At 31.4% G+C, this 19,395-nt stretch overlaps 1 protein-coding gene across 1 annotated transcript; it reads left to right on the top strand.

Moving 5' to 3' along the window:
- The first annotated feature begins 1,800 nt into the window (after positions 1–1,800).
- Positions 1,801–15,086, top strand: KLRK1 (killer cell lectin like receptor K1). The gene is made up of 8 exons (XM_066253168.1): positions 1,801–1,924; positions 3,001–3,099; positions 5,185–5,286; positions 9,123–9,215; positions 9,438–9,473; positions 9,947–10,098; positions 10,396–10,499; positions 13,626–15,086. The coding sequence occupies exons 2-8, from the start codon at positions 3,096–3,098 to the stop codon at positions 13,741–13,743; spliced, it is 609 nt and encodes a 202-aa protein (XP_066109265.1). The 5' UTR covers positions 1,801–1,924; positions 3,001–3,095; the 3' UTR covers positions 13,744–15,086.
- The last annotated feature ends 4,309 nt before the right edge of the window (positions 15,087–19,395 follow it).

Below are 19,395 nucleotides of genomic sequence, written 5' to 3'. Positions count from 1 at the left end.
GATGGGATAATGGACAGAAAAAAGATATTAGGTAATAACTAAGAAACTTAATAGCATGCACACAAAATGAGTAAAATGTTTAATTTTCTTTGTTTTTTTCACACAGTACTTACAACTATTCTTCATAATATTTTCTATTTTTGATTCATGAAGATATTGTTTAACTTTACCTTTTATTTCTCATAACCCTGGGACACATCTTACCACTGAATTTATAATTTTTAATTTATAAAATGTTGGGTCCTATAGTCAAGTTTTATTCTTTTGCATGAGGCTTTCCAATTTTCAAAGCACCATTTCTTGAAAAGACTTTTTTTTCTGCATTGTGTGTTTTTGGCTCCCTTGTCAAAGATGATTTGTCCTTATATATGTGGTTTTATTTCTGTTATCTCAATTCTCTTCCATTGGTCTGTATGTCTGCTTTTCTACCATGTTGTTTTGATTATCATGGCTCTATAGTATAATTTAAAGTCAGATGGTGTGATAGTTTCACTCTTTTTTCTCAAGATTGCTTTAGCTATTCAGGGTTTCTTATGGTTTACAAATCTAGTGATTTTTAGTTCTATTTCTTTAAAAAATAACATTGAGATGTTGATGGAAATTACATTATGTTTGTCCCCCTGCACAAAATTTAATTCAAAATGGATCAAAGACCTAAACATAAGATCTGAAACAATAGGTTACATAGAAGAAAACATAGGTAACAAACTTATGGACCTTGATCATAGAGAACAATTTATGAATTTGACCCCAAAGGCAAGGGAAGTAAGTAAAGGAAAAAATAAATGAATGGGGTTGTATCGAATTAAAAAAGCTTCTGCAAAGCAAAAGAAACTGACAACAAAACAAAGAGACAGCAACTAAATGGGAGAAGATATTAGCAAAAAACACCTTTAATAAAAAGTTAATAAAACTTTTCTTCGCTAGCTATTAAAGAAATGCAAGTCAAAACTACAATGAGATACCACCTTACACTTGTTAGATTGGTTATTATCAACAAGTCAAGTAATATCAAGTGTTGGAGAGATTATGGAGAAAAAGGAACCCTCATTCACTGCTGGTGAGAATGTAAACTAGTACAACTATTATGGAAAAAATATAGTGGTTCCTCAAAAAATTAAGAATAGAATTACCATATGACCCAATTCTACTGGGTATCTACCCCAAAACTTGAAAACATTGGACTATTGAAAGATATGTGCAACACCATATTCATCGCAGCATTATTTACAGTGGCTAAGACATGGAAACAACAAAAGTGTCCTTCATTAGAAGACTGGATAAAAGAGATGTGGTGCATATATACAATGAAATAGTACTCAGCCATAAGAAATGGTGACCTATTGCCATTTAACAATATGAATAGACCTTGAGAACATTATATTGTGTGAAATAAGTAAATCAGAAAAAGCTAAGAACTACATGATTTCACATATAGAATATGAAACTGATACTCACAGACATAGATAAAAGTGAAGTGGTTACCAGGGGAAGGGGGAAGTGGGGGAGAGGATTGGGGAACGGGTGTAAAGAGGGACAAACATACAGAGATAGAAAATTATTTGACTTTGGGTAATGGGTATACAACATAATCAACAGTTCAAATGCTATAGAAATGTTTACCTGAAACATATGCACTCTTCTTGATCAATGTCATTTAATTAAATTAAATTTAATATTCTAAATAACATTTTAGGACCTAACATTTTTTTCAACAACTAGCAAAATGTTTCGGGTAGTGAAGAGGCAGAAGGAAGTCCTGTGGTTTGTACTGCCTTTTCACAGAAAATTGAGATCAGAGTAATATCTGTTCTATTTTTCTCAGAGATTGAAGTTGATTGGATGTCTTTTGTTCCAATTCCAAACTGGGAATTCAAAACGTCTAAATTTTTCACATGAAGCAGGACCTTACTTCTCTGATCAGGTGTGTGCTTGTGTGCGTGTGTGTGTGTGTATGTGTATGTATGTGTTTCTAGCGAATATTATTCAAGAAAGGAACTCTTGGGGTTTGAACCTCTAGAAAGTTTCTAAAAATATTTACACAAGAAAATTCTAATTGTTTCTTAAGTGTTTGACTAGAATTACAGATAATAAGGAATGCTTATTACTTCTGAAATGTAGTCTTTCTCACTTTATTCAACTTATTAAAGAATCAGAAGTTACAATGTTACTATAAGATGGAGCCTTGCTTCTAAACAGAACTAGTGGAATGAATCTTTATATTTGAGAATAAAAAATTTAATTTCAATTTGAATTCTCATTTTTATGAGTTTTGTGCTCTTGCAAGGCACTTACCTTATGTGATACACAACTTTCCTTACAAAATAAAACCAGTTCTATCCTTCACTTCTAACTATTATGTTTAAATATAAAACAGATTTTATTTTAAAGATTTTAAACAGATTTATTTTATTTTATTTTAAAATCTAAGCACTACGCAGATATGCTAAATAGCTATTTTTTTAGAGCATTGCTAGAAACTGTAAGATGGTACTCTATAAACAAATGTGAAATTATCTTTGTTAATGATGGTACTGATAATAACTTGTAAATAAGGATGATGATGACATGAACAGAAGTTGAAATAAAATGTACTAAGAAAAAATATTCAATAAAAATTTACTTATCTTACCCAAATTTACCTTGCAAAAAAAACCCATTATCACCAAATAAGATAAAATGACTATATATAGAAAACGATGTGCATTGTCACTCCATGTCAGTGATGGAAAATGTTTTATATTAAGTATCTTAATGTAGGTGAATTTAAAAGTTTTTATATTTTTTAAATACTTGTTTATTATTTTATAACTGAAACAAACTTATAAAAATTATTTTGCTTGGCTTTTCGTGAATTCTTATATTTATTGTTTCCTTTTTAAATTATGCATCAGGGAAATTTTTTTGTATTCTCATTTTTTCTAATCAAATGCATCATTTTACCACATAGAAAAAAAAACAGAAAATGAATAAATAAATGTGTGATTTTATTTTATTCAGGAAGTTTTATAAATGAAGACTTTATATCCATCTGTGTGATAGAACAAGCAGTCATAATTTATAATATGGTTCGAGATCAGTGAGCTCAGCACAACATGGGTATGTACTTTCCATATAAATCTGAAATTTAGCCTGTATATAATTTTTTATGTGTGTGACAGAGACAGAGAGAGAAACACAGAGAGGGACAGATAGGCAGGCAGAAAGGAGAAGAGATGAGAAGCATCAATTCTTCGTTGTGTCTCCTCAGATGTTCATTGATTGCTTTCTCATATGTGCCTTAATTGGGAGGATGCAGCAGAGTGAGTGACCCCTTGCTCAAGCCAGCGATCATGAGGTCATGTCCACGATTCCACACTCAAGCCAGCTAGCCCATGCCCAAGCTGGTGAACCCATGCTCAAGCTGGATGAGTCTGAGATCAAACTAGTGACCCCAGGGCTTTGAACCTGGGTTCTCTGCATCCCAGTCCACTGCTCTATCCACTGCACCACCGCCTGTTCAGGCAGCCTATGTATATATACAGAATTTTATGCAAGCATGTAAGGTATAAGAAAGCGATTTATTCTTGTTGACTTTTTTTATTTTTATTAAGTGAGGGTCAGGGAAGCAAAGACATGAGCCCCAACTGGGATCCATCTGCCAAACCCTACCAAGCGATGCTCTGCCCATCTGGGCCACTGCTTTGTTGCTTGGTAATCAAGCTATTTTAGCTCCTGAGGCGAGACCATGGAGCCATCCTCAGTGCTCAGGGCCAACTTTTGCTTGAACCATTCGAGCCATGACTGTGGGAGGAGAAGAGAGATATAGATAGAGAGAGTGGGGAGACGGATAGAGAAACAGAGGGTCTCTTCTCCTGTTTGCGCTGACCAGGAATCAAACCAGGGACTTCCACACACCAGGCTGACGCTCTACTGCTGGGCCAACAGGCCAGGGCCTCTGATTGGCTTATGTTCATTTTATGTTTATTTCACATTATGTTAATGTTATATTTTAAATCAAGTCTCAAAAACTTGAAAGCTTTTGTTTCACCTTTACTTCCTTTATTAACTACATAAATTAATAGTCACAAGTTGAGGCAACCTGAAATAGTGACAGCGTTAGAATTTGGGGTTAGAAGAATTGAACTTTAATCAAACTTTTACCCTTCTCTAGCTTTGAGATCTGGGCCACCCACAGCCTCTATGTACCTAAGTTTCTTTTTATGTGAAGTAGAAATAAGACATCTAATATTTATCTTAGTGGATTTCTATGATATTCAAATAAGTAACATATATTTGAAAATGTTTCTAAAACTAAAAGTATTATAAATTATTCACATCAAGTAGCATTATATTAAAATAAGCAGTACAACCTTGGTCACCTCTATGAATGGTTTCTTCATTCATAAAATAATTCCTTCTTCACATGTTTAATTATTAAATAACATATTGTATGTACAATGTTTTGGTTCAATTTTAAGTATAAAAGATAATTAACATTAGCATTTTATTTGTGGCAAACTTTTACATATCAGTAATTTTTATTCTTTCAAGAAGAGAGCAAAATGATTTTTTACTTTTTTTGTTCAGAGACATGATTCTTTATTTGTTTTTATTCTGAAATTTTAGACTGTACCATTTTATTCTTGGTAAGTCCTTCACTATGAAGAAAACTAGACACACTAGCCTTTACTGTTTACCATGTGATTGACATTATTGATACTATATGCATATTATTTTATTTCACTTTTTAAAATAGCCATACCAGATCATATTGTTATTCTTTGTTCCTTCTTTCTTTTATTTCTTTTTTCATTTTTGTTCAATTCATGAAGTTATTAATTTAGTAAATGTGGCTCTGTAGATTAAATACATGTCCAATATCCTAAGTAAATCCCTGTTTTTCACTATACACTGTCTTTATTTCAATGTTAGATTTTATTACACATTAAGAATTAACTCATTCTAATGACACATGGGATCTTGCCAAAGATATTTTCCTATAGAATAAACACAATCTTATTCATAGTTCAAAGATTAAAAGTTATAATGATCAAATAATATAAAACAAAACTGAATGTTATATTTTAAAAGGAAAAGGATGAAATGTCAAGTTAAAGTTTAAAAATTTACGATCCCCTCAAAAAATTTATGATCCAAGTGTTAGAAAAGCCATAACTCGTGGCCTGAATTCTTTTTCTTCAGAGTTGAGTGAATCTCATAATTACAAATCTGAACTCAGAAATCATGCTACTTCTACACCATGGAAAAAGAAAAGACCCACGTTAAACACGTATGAAAAAAAACGTAAGTACTATGTTCCATTTGTCATCTTGAGGTGAAAATTGGAAACTGTGACTGTTACTGCTAAATATTCATTTTATTCTACCTTCGAGAGAAAAACAAAATTGAGATTAACTGGAATATAATATTGGAGTATATAATAAAATGAGCACAAACTGTTGAGTTTAGGATCTTTTCATGCCCTAACAATTATGATATGATCATAATAATGACAACTGAGACAGCAGTTTCTAAGGGATTACTGAACAACTACCTAAAAAGAGGAATAAATAGAAATGGAAAACAGAAGAGAAGAGATACAAACTATCCTTCAATGTTGTTTTTAGACAGTATGGCAACTATGACTTGACTGCTATTCACAAAAAGGTTTCTGTGTGGCAAAGAAGATATGCTCTTTCTGTTCTTTATTAAGGCAGAATATGATTGACAATGAAGCTCAAAAAAGTTTACATAAAAAGGAAAAGTACAGACACTCTCACCTATAAATTTTGAGTAGTTGTTAAAAAAATAAATGATTATCAAATATCACCATTTTCAAGATTTAATTATGGAAATGAAAATATATTATATGTAATAATCAAGGATTACAGATCATATGCATAATGTTGAAAAGGTTTTAGATAAAATCAATATGAATTCTTAATTTAAAAAAAACTTAACTTTAAAACTTAAATATAAACACTGCCTCTAAAATACGTGCTCAAAAGTTATCAGCCCTAGTCAGATAGTTCAGTTGGTTACAGCATTGTCCAGATATGTATGCCAAGATTGCAGGTTCAATTCTTAGAACACATACAAGAAATAACAAATGAATGTATAAATAAATGGAACAACTAATCAAGGTTTCTCTCTCTATGTCTATCTCTATAATTTTTTCTCTCTAAAAACAATTTTAAAAAGCTATTACTACACTTATGATAAATGTTAAATGCATTTTCATTATAGTAGTTAGAAAAAAGGCAAGAATATTTATTATCATCATTATTTATTATTTAATAATATTGATTGTTTTTCTGGTGCTAGCCAACATGAATAACCAAGAAAAAAAAACAAATGATCTGAAATTAGAATAAAAAGGCAAAATTAATATTACTGGCAAAAATACATGATTTAAAATGTTTTAAAACACTCGAAGCTTCACCCACCCAAATTACAAACTATCAAGTAGTAATAAAATCTATTATGTGAACTCATTTAAAAATAATCTGTAAATATAAACTGTCTGCAAAACTGCAAAAAAAGAAAAATGTGATTTAAAAATATGCCATATTTATGACCGAAAATCAGAAATAAAGTCTTTAATTTAAAAAATGAAAATAAATGTATTACTTTAAAATTGGGACTAATGACCATAAAATAAGACATACACAACAGAAAAAGAAACTATTTAAGGATAAAAGACAACATTTTAAAGATGTAAATTATCTCTCTATATTTATACATTTAATATTTTTCTGTTGAAAGACTAATATATTTTAAATGTGGCAAGTTTTTAAAAGCTCACTTTAAAGTCATAATAAAGTACAATGACAGATAAAATATTTTGAAAAGGAAATGTAATATGGCCCTGACTGCTTAGCTCTAGTTCGTTAAGAGCATTGTCAGAAATGACAAGGTTGAGAGTTAGATCCCTGGTCAGGGCACACACAAGAAGCAACCAGTGAATGCAAGACTGAGAGGAACAAGTAAATGCTTCCCTTCCCTCTCCCCCTCTCTCTCTTTCTCTTTTAGTCTCTAAAAAAATTAAGCCCTGGCCAGATGCAGGGTCGGTTGTAGTGTCATCCCAAAGCACAGAGTTTGTTGGTTTGATTTTCGGGTCGGGCCACATAAAGGAGCAGCTTGATGTTCCTGTCTCTCTCTCTCTGCCACTCTCTTAAAAATAAATAAATAAAAATAAGTGCAATATAATATTCTAGACATTATAAGTATTAAAGCATATTAATTAAAGTAAGGATATTTTATATATAGTTTGACTAGCAAGACAGATTAAAGAATATGAAAATAAATGTAAACACAAAGAAGAACGTATTTATATTATATGTTAATGGTAGTTTTTATATCAATTGAGAACACATTAATTTATTTGCTAAATAAAATTTTAAAAATTCCTTGACCATTTGGAAAAGAAACATTTGTATAAATTTGTTTTTACCTCACTTAGTATACATACTTAAACACACACACAAACCAAATAGACCAAATGAATAAGGAAAACATATAACTTATGAGAGACATTTATTTTATGAATTCAAAATAATAAAAACATTTTTATTGATATCAAGAAAGAATAATAGTTTGAGCAAGTCAACCATTATCTATTTTAGCACCCCAAAATATCGTAAAGTTATAACAAAAATGGTATCTGAGATGAATATTTGTATAATATATGGCAAGAAAATAACTAATATTCTTAACCTAAAACTTGAGAAAAAACAAGTTACTTAATACAAATGAGAGAAGTCTCAGAGAAATAAAATAAAAACATGACAACCATAGTAAAAGATGTTCACTCTTGTTATCTTGTTATTTATAATAAGAAAAATAAAGTTAAAATTTTAAAAACAATGGGTGATGGGCATGCAACATAATAAAATGTCAAAATAACCTGGAGATGTTTTCTCTGAACATATGTACCCTGATTTATCAATGTCATCCATTAAAATTTATTTAAAATTTTAAAAAATAAAGAAAGAAAGATCTGAATCCAATTTATGTATATATATAAGTGTGTTCGATAAGAGCTTAAAGTGGCATACCTTCCAAAGACCATTGTAATTATTACTGTTAGGAGTAATATTAGTACTGGGGATTGGCTCTTAAAAAATAATAATAATAATAATATTGGTTCCCAGATATTTGAGATATTTAAAATAATTAAATATTTATTGATTTTTAAAGAAAGAGTAAAAGAAAGAGACAGACAGGCAGAAACATTGATCTGTTTCTATCAAACCCAGGACATCTATGCATCGAGAAAATGCTCTAACCAACTGAACATCCAGCCAGGGCTGGTTATCAGATTTACAAATTATAAGTGAATAATATTTAATGCAGAGGAAAATGTAAGCAGAAATACTTTTCAATTTATATACAGTACAATGTACAGATGATGTATTAAAGAGTGGTACACCTGAAACAGATATAATTTTATTAACTAACCAGTGTCACTCCCAATAAAGTCAACAGAAAAATTTATATTTGGCATGAAATAAAATGGGATAACTTCTTTAGACTGAAATTTTTAATCATTACAAAAATTTAAAAAGCAAATGCTCTTTGACTTAGTAATTACTCTTTTGGGAATTTTTCCTAAAGAGGTACTCAAAAATGTGTACTGGTGTGTATGAAATGCTGTTTATATCATTATAGCATAGCGAAAACTAAAAAACAATTTAAATATGCATTAAAAAAAATTAAAGTCTGTCAATAATTAGATTTAATCCACATTTCAATGAAACATAATACAAGGAGGAATAATCACTAAGACATTTTCTCAAATAAAAAATAATATTTTTGTATATATTTTTCATAGTTTGTTAAATATATGTTTTTAAAGAGGGTTAAGAGAAAATATTATCGTATCTTAATAAAAATTTTAAAAAACGATGACCATGATTTATTCTGTGGAAACTGTAGAGAGAAATAGAAAGAAATATTACATTTTTATAGTCTTATTTTTTAATCATTTACAAAGTAGTTTACTGTCTGAAAAAAATAATTGAGGAAAAAGCACTGGTATCACCACCCATGTAAAGATACTCTAACATTTATATTAAACATGAAAATAGCACAACCTTTTATCCTTTTCCTCATTTTTCTCACTCTTTTTTCTTTGACAGCATCTCCATTTTTCCTTGCCTGGAGCATTGCTGGAGCCTTGGGAATTCATTTTCTTATAATGACAATGATAAAGACTGCTGTAATCATATATTGTAAGTTATATGATAACAAAGAAGTAGGTAGCGTTGATGATCTAACAATTGTAATATATTACTTTAACATTCAGAAGCACAGAAACATAAACAAGCAATATTGAATGTGCCTTTATATTTTAGCTATTTATTAGTCTAGAAATTTGTCAACTATTTTTTTATTTTCGCTTGGACTATGTTACAACAACACAAAACCTTCTAATATTGTGATTATTTTAATAGCATCATTCAATCAAGTAGCTCCGATTTCTTTGAATGGTAAGAGAAAGTTTTTTAATATTTTGAATATAAATTGCATGTATCTATGTTTGCAATTAGGCATGTAGCCAATGTTGCTAACAAGAAAGTATATATTGATATATAAGACAGATTATGTATCATAGAAATATACGGTTGAAACCTATATAATCTTATTAACCGATGTCACCACAATAAATTTTAAAAAATAAAATGTATAAGAAAATAATTAATACTAGCCCACAATTTACTGGAGCTTTTTAAATTTTATTTTATCTTTTACTACAATATGAAGGATTACTGTAAAAAATAGAGAACGCAGTTTTGTCATATCTATTTCTTTATGAATACATAGAGATATGTCATCAGAAATAACCATGATGCTTTATTACCTGGAACTTTTAAGTTAGAATAAAAAAGCTATTAAACCTGTCTAGACAAAATCTATAATGTTCAGACATGTTCAGAATTAATAATATATTCTATCTTTCTAGAAAGTTACTGTGGTCCATGTCCTAAAAACTGGATATGTTATAGAAACACTTGCTACCAGTTTTTCAGTGAGACCAAAAACTGGTTTCAGAGCCAAGCTTCTTGTATGTCTCAAAATTCCAGTCTCCTGAAGATATACAACAAAGAGGACCAGGTTAAGTATTGTTTTAATTCTTCTTTCTATATTTAGTCCTAATATATGAGAACCCAATAAAATATAAACCTGAAATGTAATAGAGGCACTCAGCTCAGATAAACCAACACCAAATCCTTTTGTATTCAAATAAGAAAGCAGGTATTCAAAAAATGCAGGTATTATAAATGTGTTAAGTTGAAATTGTGCCAGAAAACAGAATACATTTTTCCTAACTGTGGGAAAAAATTATTAAATGATTATACCATTGTATTTACTAAAATTCTGAGTACTAATTTTATTTGTGATTTCAAACAGGATTTATTTAAATTGGTAAAGTCTTATCATTGGATGGGACTAGTAAAAAATCCAACAAGTGGATTCTGGCAGTGGGAAGATGGATCCTTTCTCTCTCCCAATCAGTAAGTCTGTACCAATAGGTCTCTAGTTGTGTATTTGTCTCTAATCTATTCCTATGATCGTTTGACTATCACATTTTGATTCACACAATGTCAGGATATTCTTATATGCCAATAGAGACCGCCAAAAACTCTTAGGGACTAGATTTAGTACTCTATGGTACAGAGCAACTAATACCCGTAATAATGAGGAGCATTAATCGCTGTTTGTTAAGTACTGTGAAAGATAGGTCTAATACCATGCTCATTTCACAGATGAGAAGTCTAAAGCAGAGGTTAAGCATTACATATGTTGTTTTATGAAGTTAGTATTAGATTGTTGAGATATAATTGACATTCAGTCATGTGCACATATTTAAAATATACAATATGATAAATTTTCATAAATGTGTACATCTGCAAAACCATGAATAACATCAAGATAATTATCATATTTATCACCTGCAAAATGTTCCCTTTGCACCTTTGTAATCCCTCCTTCATGCCCTTCCTACCTACTTCTGTCTCCAGACAACTAATCTGCTTCCTGTCATTATAGAATAGTTAGTGATTTATAGAATAACATAAATGGAATCGTGCAGTATGCACTGTTTTTATGTCTGGCTTTTTTACACAATATATTATTTTAAGATTAGCCACCTCATAGCATGTAAAAATGTTAATTTTTTTCTCTTTCTGAAATGCTTCCATTTATAGGTGTTGCTCAGTTATGTTTATTCTTCCACATATTAATGAATATTTTAGTTCTCAGATTTTGACTATTAAAAATAAAGCTACTTGCTATGAACATATGTTTGCAAGATTTTGTAGCAACATAAGCTCTCCTTTTTCTTACATAATTACCTAAGAGTGGAATGGATAGGTTGTATAATAAGTATATATTTAACTTTTTAAGAGACTGCCAAACTATTATCCAAAGTGGTTGTTCAATTTTACAATCCCACCAGCAGCAAAGTTGCTCAACATCTTGATCAATCCTTGTTGAGATCAATCTCTTAAATTTTAGCCATTTTAATGTGTGTAGGGGTATCTTATTGTTTTTTGAATTTGCATTTTCTTAACTAATGATATTGAGCATGTTCTCTGTACTAATTTACCATTCAGATTTCAGTTTTCTAATTCATTGATATCTGCTCTGATCTTTACTATTATATCTTCTCACTCAGGGTTAACTGTTCTTTCTCTAGTTTCTTATGGTAAAACTAACATACTATTATGAAAACTTTTAGTTTTTTCTAATTAAAGAATTCATGTTACAATAGGTGAGGTGATTTGGCAACATTCTCGCATACGATGAACTGTTTTTTTCCATTTTCATTCTGTGCAAAGTAATTTCCAAATTCCCTTTTGCCTTGTCCTTTGATCCATGAAATTTTCAGAATGTTAGTTTCTAACATTTGGGATATCCTAGAGATCTTTCTGTCATTTTGTTTAATTCCCCCTTGATCAGAAAACATACTTTGTCACTTAAATGTATTTGCACTTATTGAAATTGGTTTTATGGACCAGAATAAGGTCTGTCTTTTGAAATGTCATATGTACCCCTGTATACCTGAGAATTGATCTCAATACTGTATGGCTTGACATTTCTTTTTTTACAAAAAAAAAAAGAGTTTATTCTCTGTGAATAGTAATAAGATTTTGTATCATCTTATCTCATTATTTCCACTTTGCAAGTCAAAAGTTTATTTTGGAAGCAAAACAATTAACATGCTAAATTTCAGTTATGCATGTAATAAATATCAGTTGACCCTTACTCTATATCCAGAAATTATGCAGAGATAACTACAGAGAGGAATAGAATATAACTTCTTCAAGAGATTCATACTTCAGTTAGAAATATAGTTATGGGCCCTGGTTGGTTTGCTCAAAGGTAGAGTGTTGGCCCAGCATGTGGATGTCCCAGGTTCGATTCCTGGTCAGGGCACACAGGAGAAGTGCTTATTTGCTTCTCCACTTCTTTCCCTCTTGCTTCTCTCTCTTTCTCTCTCTCTCATCCTCTCCTGAAGCCATGGTCATTGGAGCAAGTTGGCCCCAGGTGCTGAGAATGGCTCCATGACCTTCACCACAGGCCTAAGAAGAGCTCTGTTACTAAGCAATGGCACAGATGGGCAGAGCACCACCCCCTAGTGGGTTTGTCTGGTAAATCCCACTCAGGGAACATACAAGAGTCTGTCTCTGCCTCTCCTCCTGTCACTGAATTTAAAAAAAGAAAGAAAGAAATATAGTTACGAACAAATAAGTGAAATCCCACGCAATCAGTACTTCGAAAGAAATGTGATGAGAATATTATGGGAAAACAAACAAAAATTTTTAAAAAATCATGATTCAGACAAAATAAAAGGTATTACTAAAAATCTCATTTTTTTCACTTATACTGGTTATTTGTATAATGACAGAAATAACTCCTTTATGCCTACAGATGATAGATATACACTATCAGAACATGGTCTTTTTTTTTGTCAATATCATAGTATAGTAGCATCATCATTCTTTCCTCAGCCTTATCTTTCTTACCTGTTCTCCAAAAATCAAATCATTATTTATTACATTGATCATATAAAAACAAAATACTCAAGATCCCAGAGTAAAATAGATATACACGTATAAGTATCTCCAGGTGAATTGCCTAAACACACAAACACACATACTTATGTATGTATGTATGTATATGCTGGAGGATTTTATAATTTAAATTTAAATTTTTTTCTTACCAAGTAAAATTGCACATATCTGAAGATTATTGTATATTTTTTACAAAACATGACATTGAATTCTGAATTTATTTCTAACTTAAATATTTGTTTAGAACAATTTTAAAACTTTCATTTCACTTGGGTACACATAATAAAGAAATTCCAGACTTCCCAAATTGACTAATTTCCAATGTGTTCATATAGTAGCACATAATTTATATTATAATGCAATTTTTATTTTTATTATCTTAGTTGTCTATATTTTGCTTGTCTGTAAATTAAAATTACAAAAGGCCAGATACGGTCCTTAAATCTCCTGAAATGTTATTATTTCCATATCTATAGTTAAATAAATATTACTGAATCTTTTTTGTTTGTGCATTAATGAAGTCCTAAATATAATTTATATAATCTGTCCTTCTCTCTAATCTAGACTAACATTGATTGAAATGGAGAATGGAACCTGTGCACTTTACGGCTCAAGTTTTAAAGGTTACACAGAAAACTGTTCAATTTCAAGCACATACATCTGCATGCGAAGGATTGTATAAAGAGCTTATTTCTTTCATCTGACATTCTACAAACCATAATCATGCAATGAATAAATGCAACATTGAAGGATTTATCTTCTATAACAATGTTTTGTTTAATTGTTAAATTATTGAATGATATAAAAATTCATTAAGTTTAATAAACTGTTGATAATACCTATGATTGATCAAATTTTGAAACTATGATTTTATTAAATGTTCACAAATATTAAACTAATAAATTTCAGAACTTTTCAAACACAATGCTTTTGAAAATTAAACATACTTAAGCTGGGTGGATATATAAGGATTCATTAAGTTTGCTAATTTTGAAATCTTTCTACTAAAGTTGAAAAATCAACAAAAACACCCTCAAAATTTCAAAACGTCACTGCTAATATAAGATAGAACATGAGATATTTAGCAGAAATTGAATTATTCCTTATAATGAGAATGTGGCACTGACTGCTACAAAAATTAAATAAAGAATTGGGTTTAGGGAGGTTTTACAAGAGTTCTAGGGGGAAATGGCTCTGAGTTGAAATCTGTAGAATGAGCAGAAATCTGGGCAATTATTAGAGTAACAGAATCTTTGGCCAATGGAATAGTAATTGTATATGTGCAGCAGTTGGAAAAGTCTTCCATGACCACTTAAGAGATGTGAAAAGTTTTAAAATTCTCTTGATCTTCAGAAGCATTTCCAAGCCATTGCTTTCCAAACATGTGTAAAAGCTCATTCTCTGACTCATTTATTCTCTTCTCCCTAAGGATCATATCTCATTATGATGAAACAGAGAAAAGACTTCAGAAAAATACCAAGAATTTGTGTTCAATATAAAGCTACATATAGTGGCTCAACTTTATTTAAAGTTTTGAAATATTTAGTGGACTTGAAACATCAATTAAAAAATTTCTGGTTACTGCTTCAATTCCCCTCCCACAGCCGAGGCTCCATTGGAGCAAAGATGGCCCAGGCGCTGGGGATGGCTCCTTGACCTCTGCTTCAGGCGCTAAAGTGGCTCTGGTAGCAACAGAGCAACGCCCCCGGAGGGGCAGAGCATCGCCCCCTGGTGGGCAGAGCTTCGCCCCTGGTGGGCGTGCTGGGTGGATACCGGTCGGGCGCATGCGGGAGTCTGTCTGACTGTCTCTCCCCCTTTTCCAGCTTCAGAAAAATACAAAAAAAAAAAAAAAAAAAAGAAAACTTTCATTTTGTATGCCTTCTTATTTTTTTCTTTCCATCTTTATATTTTTTCAGATCATGTCATTAATTACTAAAGCATATATTTGAGTTTTGTTTGTTGAATATATTTAAATTTAACTGATGAATTATTTACTACAAAAATTTATATGGGATTCAATAATTTAAAAATAACTACCTTAGGTAAATAAATGTTTTTCTAAAAAATTATTCTGAATATGTTTCAATGTTTCTTCTGTTTTCTTTTTTAATAAATTTATTGTGGTTACATTGGTTAATAAAATTATATGTTTTAAATACACAGTTCTAAGATATATTATCTGAATATTGCACTGTGTACCCACCACCCAAAGTCAGATCTTCTTCCATCACATATTTGACCCTGTTTATTCCTTACTACCCCCTCCCTTTATTCTGGTAACCACCATACTGTTGTCTGCATCTGTGAGGGTTTCTTTTGTTCATTTGTTGCGTTCAACTTTATATCCTACATGAGTTATTCAGTCTCCATATATTGTCTTCTTACTTATGCAATAACCATGTTCTGTGCAATTTCATCACATAATTAACCATTTTTTATATATTGACAATGATGATAGCCAGCATCAGGTGTTTTTAATTGGAACCTAGAAGACAAAGGAATTTTCATTTTAAATAAAATTTACTTTATATATAAATTCTATTTCAAATGTTACCATGCATTTATTCAAACATAAAGAAACATATATCTTTGGCATATTTATTAATATATAAATAATATTCACTCCATTAAACTGTTAAGAAAGAAAAATGTCAGAATAAGAAGCTGCAAAACACTGGCCTACTAAAGCAATGATAAAGCTGACAAAAACTGTCCATCTGACTCAACTTTTTCAGAAATCTGAAATCTAAAAGAAAAAAACCCTTAGAAAAACCAGGGGCTTGTTTAATAAAGAAAAAAAGCTTCTAAATTTTTGTGAGAGTATTTAATTCATTAAAAATAAATGATAGAGCTTGACTGGTAGTGGTACAGTGGATAGTACCACTTGACTGAGAGTGGTACAGTGTTAGCCTGGGATACTGAAGTCCCAGGTTTGTAACCCCGAGGTCACTAACTTGAACACAGGCTCATCCAGCTTGAGCGTGGGGTCACTGTCTTCAGCATGGGATCATAGACATAACCCCATAGTCTCTGGTTTGAGCCCAAAGGTAGCTGGCTTGAAGCCCAAGGTTGCTAGCTTGAGGAAGGGGTAACTGGCTTGGCTTGAAACCCCATCAAGTCATGTATGAGAAGTAATCAAAGAACTGAAGTGACACAGCTACAAGTTGGTGTTTCTCGTCTACTTCCCTTCTGTCGCTTTCTCTGTTTCTTTTTCTCAAAAAAAAAGTAAATGATACAGATGCTAAAAATGTTTTATTCCTGATTATTATTCACATGTACTTAACAAATTGAACTTCTAAAATTTATTTTAATAACTAAGTACTTTTTATGTGTTAGTGTTTTAATAAGAAAATTTGTGCTATATTTATTATAAGATCAATTTTTAAAATTTGTATCAGGACTCTTATAAACTCTTAAAAATTGTTGAAAAGACCCAATGAAATTTTGTTATTTAGGATATAGCTGTCCTTATTTGTTATATAAAAAATTAATTCTGGTATATTAGAAATGATTCACTATTTTATATGTAACAATAATAAATACATATACAAGATGAGATTTAAAAGATGACTTAAAATCATAGAATTTAACACCTAATCATATGCACACTAGATAATTACTTAATATTCTGTTATTCAGGTACTAGTATTTTAAAAGAGCAGGGAGATACCTACTTGTCCAAAGTAAACGCTGAGCTGTCTAGCCAAGCCCATTTCAGTTGGATGCTGTTGTAATATAAACGGATCCAAAGCTTCTTCTGATGCGTGTGACGTTGCATCTTTGACAATTTTATTACAAAGTTATGGATAAAATGAGGATAGAAAAAAATCTGAGCCTGACCAGGCAGTGGCACAGTGGATAGAGCATCGGACTGGGATGCGGAGGACCCAGGTTTGAGACCCCGAGGTCACCAGCTTGAGCGTGGGCTCATCTGGTTTGAGCAAAAACTCACCAGCTTGGACTCAAGGTCGCTGGCTTCAGCAAGGGGTTACTCGGTCTGCTGAAGGCCCGCGGTCAAGGCACATATGAGAAAGCAATCAATGAACAACTAAGGTGTCACAACAAAAAACTGATAATTGATGCTTCTCATCTCTCTCCATTCCTGTCTGTCTGTCCCTATCTATCCCTCTCTCTGACTCTCTCTCTGTCTCTGTAAAAAAAAACAAATAAATAACAGTGCTTGAAAAAAGGGATAAAGAAAAAAATCTGATACGTTTGGTTGGTTGTCTATGTATATAGAAATAAAAACTTTATACACATTTTTATCTGGTGTTATAGGACAATAATAAAAATGTTCTTTGAATTTTTTAACAACTCACTAATAACCAATAATTTATTCACCAAACGATTGTTATGGACGTTTTATAATAATCTGAACATTGTGCTGCGTATTGAATATTGAAAAGCAGTAATAGACTTGGTACCTAAGAATCTAAGAAACATGCAAATCAGTTAAGTAAGCAGTTAATACAAAAAGGGAAGTATAGGATAAAATAACAGTATTTATCAGGAACTCTTACAGAGCCAAGTGATCCAAATAAAATTTTCATACTTTAGTGATTTTAAGATAAACCTGAAAGTAAATAAGCACTTATTAGGGTAAAGTTACAAAGGATTGGGAAGAGGACAGTAAAATTGTGAGAAGATTGAATTACACTCTAAGGAATACATAAGGGGAGTATGTTAAAATAAGTGGGTGAGGCCTGATGTGTGGTGGCGCAATGGATAAAGCGTTGACCTGGAAATGCTGAGGTCGCCGGTTCAAAACCCTAGGCTTGCCTGGTCAAGGCACATATGGGAGTTGATGCTTCCTGCTCCTCTCCCTTCTCTCTCTCTCTGTCTCTCTCTCTTCTCTCCCTTTCTCCTTTCTAAAATGAATAAATAAAACATTTTTAAAAAATTCTTAAAATAAGTGGGTGAAGAAGTGAAAGTGACAGAAAGTTATTGGTAACTAAGGAGGCTGCATATATAAAACTTGTACATAAATGGCTAGATACCGAGGAAGAGTTTCAAGAAAGAGAATAGCATAATCTGATGTGTATCATCTTCAAGCTCCCTTTGCTCAAACAGTAATCTCAGAAAACAGAAAGCCTAGAACCTAAAAATATCTCCCAGAGAAACTTACTAAAATGTAAGAAACATATACTTGTTTTTACCATCTCTTTTCAGTATTTAAGAAAACTTGAAAGCGAAGTAGAACAATGAAGTTTACATTCTTCCGAAGGCATCATAGTTCTAGCAAAAAAGTAGCAGTGTTCCCCATATTGGTACTAGTTGTCTTCACAAGGATGACATTTCCAATCTAAAGAAGAATGAGAGTAAATCTAAATGTCTTCTGTCAGCACATTTATAAACAGAAATATAGGTGTTTAAGTTGTGAAGAACAAATGATAAACAATACACAAATTATATGATAAAAGTATAGTCACCAATTTTAAATTTTAGCCCTCTAAACTAATTTCAATAATGTTAAGACATAATTTATGAAACTGTAATTTAATAGGATAATTATTAATATGCTAGCATTATTAATAGTTTCCAAATTTAAGTATGTAATAATTAATTAATTAATGACATGCACCAAAATAACCACAGAGACATAATTATTTTCTCTTAGAAAATGTGATCTCATTCCTAAATTACCTTGAGCATTTATTCATAGTGTTGGGATTCCTGTATTTCCAGAAATCAGTTCCTCTGGTCTGCTTCCTGAGTGGGACTGAGATTTTCTGAACTTCTCTCTGTTTCTAAAGACCAAGTAACAAATATCAGTTTGGTTTCTCACATTTACCCTAAGATAAATATGTTATTGCACAAAACACTTATTTGTTATGTGACTTCAAATAGGAAAACACAATATCTATGTATAATTGAACAGGTGTACACAGACAAATCTAATTATAATACAAGTTTGACAGGAAAACTAACATAATATAGGTAAGAGAATAGATTACAGGACAATTTCTTAGAAAGAGTAATACTAGTGTAAGTTAAATAAGAAATAAAAGTTCACAGATAGCAAAAGAATTCATTCATATTGGAGTCTAATGAACTAACAGGTAAAACAGAGACAGACTCATTGATAGAAAGCAGGCTGACAGCTGTGGGGGTGCATGTTGAGGACTGGTTAGTGAGGCTGAGCGATTGAGCAAAAAAGAAAAATCTCAAAGACAGACAACAGTGTAGTGATTGCAAGGGGAGGGGTGGGCAAAGGGGATGGGGAAGGTGGAAGCTTGTAAGGGGGGATAAATGGTGATGAAAGGTGACTTGACTTGAGGTGGTGAACACACAATACAGTGTACAGATGTGTTGTGGAATTCTGCACCTAAAGCCT

The sequence above is a fragment of the Saccopteryx bilineata genome, chromosome 1 (genome assembly GCF_036850765.1).
Source record: "Saccopteryx bilineata isolate mSacBil1 chromosome 1, mSacBil1_pri_phased_curated, whole genome shotgun sequence".
Taxonomy (NCBI): Eukaryota; Metazoa; Chordata; class Mammalia; order Chiroptera; family Emballonuridae; genus Saccopteryx; species Saccopteryx bilineata.
Note: the sequence above shows the minus strand (reverse complement) of the source record. Positions and strands in the feature narration are given on the sequence as shown.